The sequence below is a fragment of the Zonotrichia leucophrys genome, chromosome 8 (assembly GCF_028769735.1).
Source record: "Zonotrichia leucophrys gambelii isolate GWCS_2022_RI chromosome 8, RI_Zleu_2.0, whole genome shotgun sequence".
NCBI lineage: Eukaryota > Metazoa > Chordata > Aves > Passeriformes > Passerellidae > Zonotrichia > Zonotrichia leucophrys.
In genome coordinates, this window is record NC_088178.1 from 21,506,542 (window position 1) to 21,516,952 (window position 10,411).

A 10,411-nucleotide genomic window follows, 5' to 3' on the forward strand; every position below is an offset into this window, starting at 1 on the left:
TCCTTTCCAGAAAGTCCAGCATTCCACTCCCATAGAGACAGCATTCACACTCAATGTTGGATACCCAGGAATGACATGAACAGCCAGTTTTGGCTCACATAGATGCCAGAATGACTTAAGCTGACAATGGTGCATGAGGAGATGCCCCACCTTTGTCAGCCACATGCTCCAAGCAATACCACAGGGCCCAGAGTTTAAGCCTGATCCTGCATCTAGCAGCCCAGCCATGAAGAGAGTGAGGAATACTTTATTACTTCAACATGCAAACTAAGTTTTTTTCTCTCCACTCTAATGGAGCTGCAGTAAAAGGCCTTTATGACTCAAGATGTCTACAGAAAGCTTTCAGAAGTGCAGCCTGCACTGCTCCCAGGTCTCCTGATGACAACATACAAGAACAGTAGACAGTGTGCTCTTTTCACAAGTTTAATAGAGTTACAAAAGGATAGCACTGCTCTACGTAACACATGGCTAACCACAGACACGGCATTGTCACTAAGGTCAACAGGGCTTGATGTACAGATACTGATCGTTAGGATTTGCTATGAAGGTACTGTCAACAGGACAAACTTTCCTTCAAGTAAAAAAGTTACTGTTATAACTATAACATGATCCCTTGACTCAGATGCAATGACTTAATCAAAGTTCAGTAACTGATACTTGCTCTTTATGTAAGGCATACTAGTTTCCACTCAGGCTGAATGTTTATTTCTGCTTGGCGAAATACTCTTTACTTTTCTGAACATCAGGCTTGATTGTGTCACTCCCAGGCTTCCAGCCAGCTGGGCACACTGAAATGATAAGAATGTTTAAGTCTTACCAGCTGCTCCTGCAGAACATGTTTTACACAACATTAAAGCAAAGTAGCAACTCAGAACATGTACAGATCTTTACAACATACAGAGACAGTGCATTCAGTGTCACATGATGCTTTGTTTGGCTTGTTTCTATTTGTTTACTGGGCAGTAACACCCAGACCAGGTTTCTGCCCAGACACAGTGGGTCCTTTAAACAAGCACCTCTCCCAGCCCCACTTAAAAGCTTCTGGGAAGTTTGATAGCAAAGGTAGGACCAACTCCAGCAGCCAGGTCAGAAAGGCTCTAGCACCACATTACACTTATCTCCTTGGATCCAGCCAAGTCTGTATTCCCCTTATCTTTAATCCACCCCGGTCCAGCCCTCCAGCTGAAAGGGGCAGGGGAAAAAGCGTTCAACTGTCACTGGTTCCCCTACATGGCTATCAAAAATGCAGAGGCTGCAGGGTCTCAAACTTCCAGCACAGCTCCTTGAGCAGCCTTTTTTGAATAGTATTCATTCTTTACTGTCATGGAATGCTGGATGCTAGCTCCACTCAGGACTGGCAATTTTAGCCACAGAATGTTCAGCTTCTGAGTGTTGCTACACATCTTAATCTGGTCTGTCCTGATTTAGATGTGACTGCAGTCCTGAAGTTCTAAAGGAAAACCTTTTGTCAGGTTTTGACTACTCAAAAGGTACAGCAAACCCCTAAAGGCTTCATTTGCATGACATGTGACCTCTCCATCATCAAACGTTTGATATGTCTCCTCACATAACATATAAATATGCCACAGTCATGAGAGCAGCTCATTTTAATAAAACCTGCCACTGGATTTACCACTTCTGAAGCACAGTGAGTACGACCAGCAGCAACACATGTCATCAGTTAATGACAACTGAAGACTACGAACACCTGCATAGCAATTTTGAGTTTCTCTAACTTGGTTCTAACTTTTTATCATCTGCAGTGTCTTTTTTTCTTTCACACCTGCAGAAAAGCTGGCAGTATCAAACACCTTATTCCTCCTGAACTATGGGAACAGAGACTCTCATCCATTTTAACCTCACTATATATTGACAAAGATCAGTAGACTTTCAGTAATTTAAATAGTTTGTCTAACAGGCTGTATAAAACACTACATTAGTATTGATGGTCTCAACCTACCAAACCTGAGAGCAGAATCTGCATCAAGCTTACTCTTACAGGCTAAGTTACTAAATGTTCTTCATTTCTGTCTCAAGTATGTTCTGTGTCTAATTGAAAGAGGCAACTTCTATGTGCTGGACAGGACATCCATCACCAAATTGATTTAGGTGAAATCTCAGTTTGGAATAGGATAAAGCATTATGGTGTCCTTCAACAAGCAGATTCACAGAACCAGCTGCATTTCAACAGTCACAATTACCTGCAGTGCACAGATTGATACATGTACTTAATACCTTTCAGTGACCCTTGATTTAATCTGCCTAGTTAATACTGCTCTTTAGAGAAAACATGAAATCAAAACACTCTTACCTTCTCCATGTTTATCTGTAAACTGGAAGGCCTGGACAAGTCTGAGGGTTTCATCAACAGAGCGGCCCACAGGAAGATCATTGATTGTAATCTGCCTCAAGATCCCCTTGTCATCAATTATGAACAGACCCCTAAAAGCAAACAAAAATCAGCCCTGAAGTTAAGCACAGCTTTTGAAAGGTGATTAGACTGACATGAGTTTCAAAACCTCAGGTTCACTATTTGATTATGGCATTATTTGTACCACTTACTGTGACCTCTTCCTAGCAACTAACACCTTGGTGCATGCACAGCAATGGAACAATAGCAGCTGGAAGCCCAAAAGGAACTAGGAGGGACAGGAGGCAAGTCAGAGCACTGACACAGGAAGATACTACTCAAGAAAGATACTAGTAGGGGAAAAAAAAAGGAAGAGAAACACAAGGAAAAAACAAATTCCAGGAGAGACATTCTCACATTAAAAAAAATTCACTATACACTGTTCTCAAAAAGACAACAAGCAACAGCTCATTAGTCCTCCAACATCAGGTTAGGAGTTAGCAGAAGCTCAGCTCCCTTGGCAACTCTTATGAACAGCAGACTAAAGACTTGGGGTTTAATTAATCTGCACTTTGATCACTAGATTAAATACCTGTAATCATGTTCATGACTATGCAGGTCTTGCATTATCACTGCTTGCAGCTCACCTGCATGAGACTCCTGCACTGAGCAGCAGGCAGTCAAAGGGAAGCAGACTTTAACTTAAAAGCACAGGAAGCCTAAGCCCCACAGAGAACCAGGGACCACCTCCCCTTGCAGGAGTGTCTGACAGCCTGCAGGAGCTCACAGCTACAACAGCCAATAGCTTTAGCTGGCTGCAGGTGTTCAAGTGTTCACAAGCTCTGTGCTCATCTCTATGCATTGCAACATAACTTATCAGCTCTTCCACCTCTGGCACATTACCTGTATGCAATACCTTCATCCTCCTTCAGCACCCCATAGTCTTTGGCAATGGCACGTGTTGTGTCAGAAACCAGGGGGATTTTCATAGTGCCCAAACCTCCCTGCTTCTTAGGAGTGTTGACCCTAAAAGAAGAAAAGTTTACATGTTAGAAACATAGCGGTTCAGAATGAGGGCTCAAGGTACAAGAGAAGCAGATCCTTTCTGCAATATCACACTCAATCTGCCATGCAGCAACAAAAGAGCAGATGCCCAGTATGCTCAGCTCTGTTCAGCAGCACCTGGCACTACCAATACTTACCAATGTTTTGAATACACCCAGGACTCAGTTCCTGCAAGAACTGAGGCCAGGCAGAACAATTTGTTGGGTTAAAAGGCTGATTCTTACCAGGCAAGGTGACAGAAGTGAGAGTCAACAGAAGCTCCAATCACTTCACAGTTGATTTTCTTGAATTCATCAGCTCTGTCACTGTAGGCAATGATTTCAGTTGGACAGACAAAAGTGAAGTCCAGGGGGTAGAAGAAGAACACAACATATTTTCCTAGAAAAGCAGTACAAGTGGTGAATCTGTTAGATTTTTAAGAAAAAATAAACAAACCCCACCAAAATACAGGAAAAAACCTAAACAACCACCTTAAAACCCCACCCAACTGAACTCCCCAAACCCAGACTGTCAAATTTAACAGGGAATGCTTGTCTCTTGGGTCTGCTGCCATGGGCCTGCCCCAAGTACAGCTCTGGGTGTGCTACACCAATAGACCCCATGGCTGACCCCTAACAGAGAAATGCCACAGACCCTCAAAGGCTACCAGCCAAGGAGACATTTTAATAGGTGAGTACTCTGTACTGACTCATCACCCTCATGTAGCCTGCAGCATCATTAGAAATGTATTTCTAAAGCCATCAACATGAGTACTTGATTACTTCAGACTTTCCCTTTGTTTTGAGTGAAAGTTTTTTGGCAAAGCAAACATATTGCCAGCACTCTAGAGAAAGGGACTTTGGTGGTTAGATGAAAGAATTTACTTTCCATTGACAAAGGTGAGACAGAAGATGTTGCTGTGCCACAGTCTGGAAATGTAACACCAGCCTCGCTATGATACAGGGCAATGAGCCTGATGCAAGGTAACAGTTTAGAGGAGTTTTATGCTCACTGGTAACAGTTATCACAGCTGGGACACTCAGTCATGCTGCTGACAGCCTTCCAAGCATACTGCACCAACCCCTGCACAAGTTCTGATCTTCAGTCCACTGCCAAGTGGTCACTATCATTTCAAAGCCAAACCAAGATGCACATTCAGACACCCTCCAGTCCTTCCTATGGCCAGACTATCTGTGTAATTAGAGAAGTACATGAAATTACCTTTGTAGTCAGAGAGTTTGATGTCTTTGAACTGTCCATCTGGCATTACAGCCGTGGCAGTAAAGTCAGGAGCTGGTTTGCCAATGAAAGCCTTTCCTGAAGACATCTTGATTTAACCTAGACAGGAGTTAACACCAATACAGTTTAGATCATAGTACATTTGCACCTGGAAGTAAGGATTTATTCAAAGCATCTTATCAATCTAGATTAAACAAAGACAGTTTATCAGCACTCAATCTTGCAACAAGGCTTAAGTGTTAAATGAGTTTTGACACCTGGGTAGCTGAGCCACTATAGAGACTGCCAGCACTTCAAAATGTATGGCTCATGGCCTCCTAAAGATGCAGTAATGGTTATCTAACCAGTAACAGTTAAGAGTCTGGGAAACTGCTAGCCTAGAGCTTTACTAGTACTCAGAAAACCATACCATTCCACATGGTGGAGTAGAAAGTCTGTTTTTTAGACCTTTCAATGAGAAGAACCTTGTTCAAATTTACAAGGGAGTTTAAGACCTCACACTTGAGCTTCCTGTTTATTCTGAAAGAAAATAACTTCTGTTAATCCCCAGGGAACATTGCTCTGCATAACTACACTTTACCCTTTTGAACAATTCAACCCTTTTTTATTTGCATCCAGAAAGACTCGTGGCACACAAGGAAATCACATTCTGTGTTAATTACCATTTCACCAAGACTAAATCAGTACAGCCAGGTTGCTTCCCCCTTAAGTATATTGAAAAATAATAAAAGGGTACACAAGGACAAGAGAATGCTACTTTTGGCTGTCTGCCCCAAAAGCTTGTCATGTGTAATACATCCTGTGCAATATTTCTGCTCAGTCTGGGAGTGCAGTATAACTCCTTAGACTTCCAGAGCATAATCTCTCAAATAGGCAACTCTACAAACCTAATTTCTGCCGATCACAAAATATTCTTAAAAGTTATTTCACTTTGTTCTACAGACTGCAGCACTGGCTTCCTCAGAGATAAAAAAACATCTCAAAGGTTAGCATGAGTCTCATGTTGCTAAGGAAAGCCAAGAGCCAAGGATTGTTCCAAGTTGTGCCTGCAAGGCACCAAGTTCGTTCTAAAAAAGGTTGAGAGCACCTCATTTCATGGCTCCCTCTGCCTTGCCAGCTACTTTTTTCCTGGAGAACTAGCCCACAAGTCAATTACTTAGCTTTGAACCCACACCTAGCCTTTTTAGCAATGGTTTTGCTTTTGGAGGTTTCTCTCACACACCCTGACAGTAACGATCCACCTCTCAGTTTTCATTTTGAGAAGCACCCACACATTCAGCCTTTCTAACTGTGCAACAAAGCTCCTTATCCCCACGCTCATCCAAGGGATTTTAGTCTTTAACTGCAGCAGACTGGGAGAGAATGTGGTGGCCAGGACTAGAGATCGTTTGTAGGATACAGTGAAGCCACCCGGCAGGAGGACATCGGGAATGCTGTACCCACCAATGCAGCTTTGATTCTCAAAGTGCAATTCTGCAAGAGGGACAGGGGAACAGCAACAGCACAGTATCTGAGATGCCTCCAACTAGCAAGTTTTATCTTATAAGCAAGAGCTGCTCGGCCTGGAGTGCATGACCCCACATTTTTATCACTGAATTACATTATTTTCTGTTATCCAAGTTCAAGGTCATCCTTTTGCTCAGTACTACGCCAGTCCTTCTATATTTGTTCCATCAGCAATCCTCTGGAGTACTTCACTAGGTATTCAAGGTCAGACTGCTCTTTGATAATTCCCCTTTCTAAATTACAAGTTATTGCCCCTTTCTCTGGTAACACCAGAATTTTTTAGTGTTGCAGGAGTCCTTGGTTGCCTCATACTTCAAGAGAGCCGTGTGCTTTCCTCAGAGCACCCGCTGTGACCCGCCAACCCTTCTGCTACTCCTTGTGGGGTCAGCGCGTGTTCTGCTCGGATTTTTAGCCACAGCATTTCCTAACCCGCAGAGGAGCAGACCACAGAATCATTGTTACTTCCTTTCATTCCGGAGGACAGTACAATGAGCACCTTAAATCAAATACACTCGAATCCGGCCAGAGTATCTTTGTTGCTCATAGCCGCAGACGGCCTCAATTATCTTCAAACTGCAATTATAATGAGCCGGGCCCGCTCTCTTGAATGAGCTATTTCATACCTTTAGGGTGGCTTGAACAAAAGCGAAAGGCCGTTTCAAAACGCACCATCAGCCTTCCACTCCCACCTTCAGACTGTCGCAAAAATGCGGTCAGGCCACCGCAGCCGGGGCGCGGTACCGAACCGCGGGCATCGCGCACGGACCGCGGCACGCGTGGCACCCAAGGGGCTCCGAGGGGGCCTCCAAACCTTCCCCGCCCGGATCGCCCCTACACCGCTCTGGGACAGGGGAGCCGCCCCCTGCATGTCCCCGAGCCGGCGCTCGGGTTTGGGTGTTTTTAAGGCTTAGAAGCGAGATGCAGCCTCGCTTGTCGGGGAAGGGGCCGCTCGGCTCCCTGCAGGCGCTCCGAGCGCTGCCCCGCGGGCCCTCCCCGCGGCTCCTCCCCGCGCAGCGCTGATAAAGGCCCGAGCGTTGGAAAGGCTTATCTGCTCGCTCTGCCCGCCAAAAAAAGGCCACACCAACACCAGGGAAACTGAACACGGCGGTGCAGGCGGCAGCCGCAGCAGCGCGATCCCTCGGGAGCGGGACGCGGGGAGAAAGGGCTCGCCCTACGCGCCTCGCTCAAGGGCGCAACTGCGCAGAGGGGGAGGGGAAAGCGAACAAAAAACCCACCCAAAACAGTAACAAAACCCACATAAAAATAAAATGAAACTAAAAAACAAAAAAACCCTAAACACTGTGCAAAGCCCCCAGCAAGCCCCGCGGCGCCGCACACTCACTCGGAGCGCAGACCGGTCCCGCACACGCAACTGCAGCGGCTCGGCTCGGCTCGGCTCGGCCCGGAGTGCCGCAGCCCCGCCGCGCCGCCCCCTTTATAGCAGCGCGGATCTCGCGAGCGGACGCGGCGGGAGGGGAGGGCGGCAGCGCCTGCAAGGGCAGCATGACTTGGCAGATCCGGGGCCGTCGGGATGCGAGTGAGCGCAGATCAGTCCCTGGAGACAGCCCCGGGAAGCGCCGTGGAAATACTCAACGCCGCGGTTATAAACGATTGATGGCCTTGGTGCAAGAAGCGATGGCATTTTTAGTGCCTTAATTGACCTAGCTATGATTATTTGAAGTCCTCAGAGGGTACGCAGGACTTGAGAGAGAGTAAGGGATGACTGGCATGCCATTCATGTGAATTGAGTTTTGGCCATTGACAGAAATAAAACGAAACCTCTCACGAGCAGAGCAATGTGTGTGCGCGGTGTTACAGAAGCGCGGTGTTAAATCTCCATCCTCTCTCTCTGCACTACCCACTGTCCCCCCTCCCCGATACTCGTTCCCAAGGCTTTCATTGATTCCTCTCCATCAATGGGAACACTGATCCCAGTCATGCAAGTCAGCAAAAGAAAGATGAAAACTAAGTATAAAGTCTAATCGTTGAGCTTCAGTGGCAGGACGGAAGCCCTTGGAAGATACAGTTACTTCAGGAAGTTTTGCATCATTCAGTATCGAAGCTGCTCTGAGGGACGTTCAACCTCAGGGATTCCACATAAGCACTGTCTTTGAATCCAAGAGTGAAGAAGCAGTTTGGTACTTTTTAAGGGCCAAATTCTAAATTTAAATGTGAAAGCTTTATTAAATAATGAATACTAAAAGCCATTAAGCCATATCAAGGACAAAAATGCTTGCTTCTGTCAAAAGTGATAAATGTGCTCACCAACTGATTTTTACTCATCTGGTTTGCAGTTTACAGTTGTGTTTCTTATACCTGTTAAAACTTTATTATAGATTGTAATGAGTAGAAAACCACAAAGGATTAACTAACTTTAAATGTTTATAATCAAGATCACTGTGTAGTGTTGCTGGGCGACCATATCCATGTGGTTGTTCACCCAGAGATGATTCATTTTGGGACCAGATGAAATTAATCCTTAAATAATGAAAGCAAATAACATGCATCTATGGACTCAGGAAAAAAAATCTGCACTCACTTTCATGGAACTAGATTATATCTACTTCTATTGCTATAGCATGCTTAGTCTTTTACAGGAAGAAGTTTGCTCTCTTAACATCAGTTCTCATGAGAATTGAGGTCTATATATTGAGACATGTATGTACCTCCCCATCACCTCAGGCCAATGAACCTGTGAACAGATTAACCCCTGAAAGGTCAGGCAGTCCTAATCAAAACCTCCAGAACAATGTAGTCCCTCTGCAACTCCAGCATGTTTACCAATGAACAAAGCAGTAATGACTTTCTCATGGTTTCTCACTCCTTTAATTCTTGTTATGCTCATTTTTCTTACTTTCAGATGCACAATATGCCCACTATGGTCTGCAGGTTGTTCCAGATTTGTGCTGTAAGCATTGCCTTTCCATTCATATGTCTGTGGCCTCATTACTTTTGATTAATTTCTGAGCTTGTCTTTCCAGACGTCAGTTTTTGGAGGTTTTGGAATAATAAATTGTTGGGACCACTCCTTGTTCAGTGAGCACCTGGGTTTCTGTAGCCTTTCTCAACCTTTAGATGTAGGATGCTACTTAGATTAAAACAACTGTGTTTTCCAGGAAAGAAAGGGCATGTTTACCCCCACAGGTGCTGGAAGGATGGAGTTCTCTCCCCACAGCAGTGTAATTGTGCTGTTGTGTTCTGCTAAAACAGCTGCCAGACAGGATTAGCTGGTACCTGATTAGCATGGAGCATCAGAGCCCAGTGCAGGCCTCTCTGCACCCATCCACTCAGCCAGGGACACAATAAGTACTTCATCTATCAACAAAGAGGAGCTGGCAGCCCCTGCAGTGCCAGAGCAGTGAACTACCCAAACTGGGAGCCAAACTATCATTTTGATCACAGTATCTCCCATGTATCTTGGTTGGGAATGTGCCTCTGATGTGAAAAAACAAATGCCCTGCTGTGTGTAAAAAGAAAGGCAAAGAAACTGGACCTGTTTCAGAACATTACCACACATTTGGGTTTCCATGCAATTGATAATGATTTTGTGTAAGAGTATCAAAGATTTCCAGAATAAGATAAACTTAGCTGGAATAGTAATGGATTTGGCAACACTGGGCACGCCCCTGGAGCACACAGCAGAGGTAGTCCCTGTATGCCCTCAAAAGCCAGCGGGTTGGGACACACCACACATTCCCTGTGGAGTTCATCACTGCATGGACCAAAAGCCCACCGAGTCCTGAGTGTACCAAACCTCCTACATACGCATGGCACTACCAGAGGCACAGTCAGAGTCGAGTCCTGGCCATGTGGGGACAATTCAATTTAATATGTGCAGAAAGTCAGCTGACAAGTCAGCAACATGGGGCATTTATGCACAAGCAGCTGGTGCATAACCATTTTAATGAAAATAACTTCATGTAATTAAATATAAAACACACATATTAGCTTTCCTTGTTTGAATCAAGTGAAGATTCTATTTCTAGGTCAAAATTGCCTCTTCTCTGCATATTTTTTTTCAATTAGCAGGCTATTACTGTATGTTTGGGTAATCACTGTCTTTTGATGACAAAATGTTTTAGTCTTTTTTACCTTTTCTCTTTTACTCCCCTATTAAATTACTGGAGGCTGAGGTTTGTTAAAGTTTTCATATGTGAGATTTACATAGTTCAAGAACCTTCTTACTGCTTGAAGATTGTGGATTTTCAAATGGATATGATTGCCATGGTCTTCATAAAAATAAATCAAACTCAGCAGTGGTTTCTCCCCCTT

General features: G+C 44.6%; 1 protein-coding gene across 1 annotated transcript; it reads right to left on the reverse strand.

The window, feature by feature from the left end:
* Nucleotides 1–407: 407 nt before the first annotated feature.
* Nucleotides 408–7,785, reverse strand: PRDX1 (peroxiredoxin 1). Its single transcript, XM_064719696.1, has 6 exons — nucleotides 7,482–7,785; nucleotides 4,616–4,732; nucleotides 3,640–3,793; nucleotides 3,254–3,376; nucleotides 2,312–2,442; nucleotides 408–788 (listed from the first exon to the last, which is right to left on the reverse strand). Exons 2-6 carry the CDS (start codon nucleotides 4,719–4,721, stop codon nucleotides 703–705), a joined length of 600 nt encoding a protein of 199 aa, XP_064575766.1. The 5' UTR covers nucleotides 4,722–4,732; nucleotides 7,482–7,785; the 3' UTR covers nucleotides 408–702.
* Between the last annotated feature and the right edge of the window lie 2,626 nt (nucleotides 7,786–10,411).

Excerpts from the sequence above, each read along its gene's own strand:
- PRDX1 (XM_064719696.1), bottom strand. The coding sequence starts at position 4,721 with ATGTCTTCAGGAAAGGCTTTCATTGGCAAACCAGCTCCTGACTTTACT. Across the intron at positions 3,377-3,639 it reads CACTTCTGTCACCTTGCCTG|GGTCAACACTCCTAAGAAGC; the intron begins GTAAGAATCAGC and ends TTCTTCTTTTAG. Across the intron at positions 789-2,311 it reads TACAGATAAACATGGAGAAG|TGTGCCCAGCTGGCTGGAAG; the intron begins GTAAGAGTGTTT and ends TTATCATTTCAG.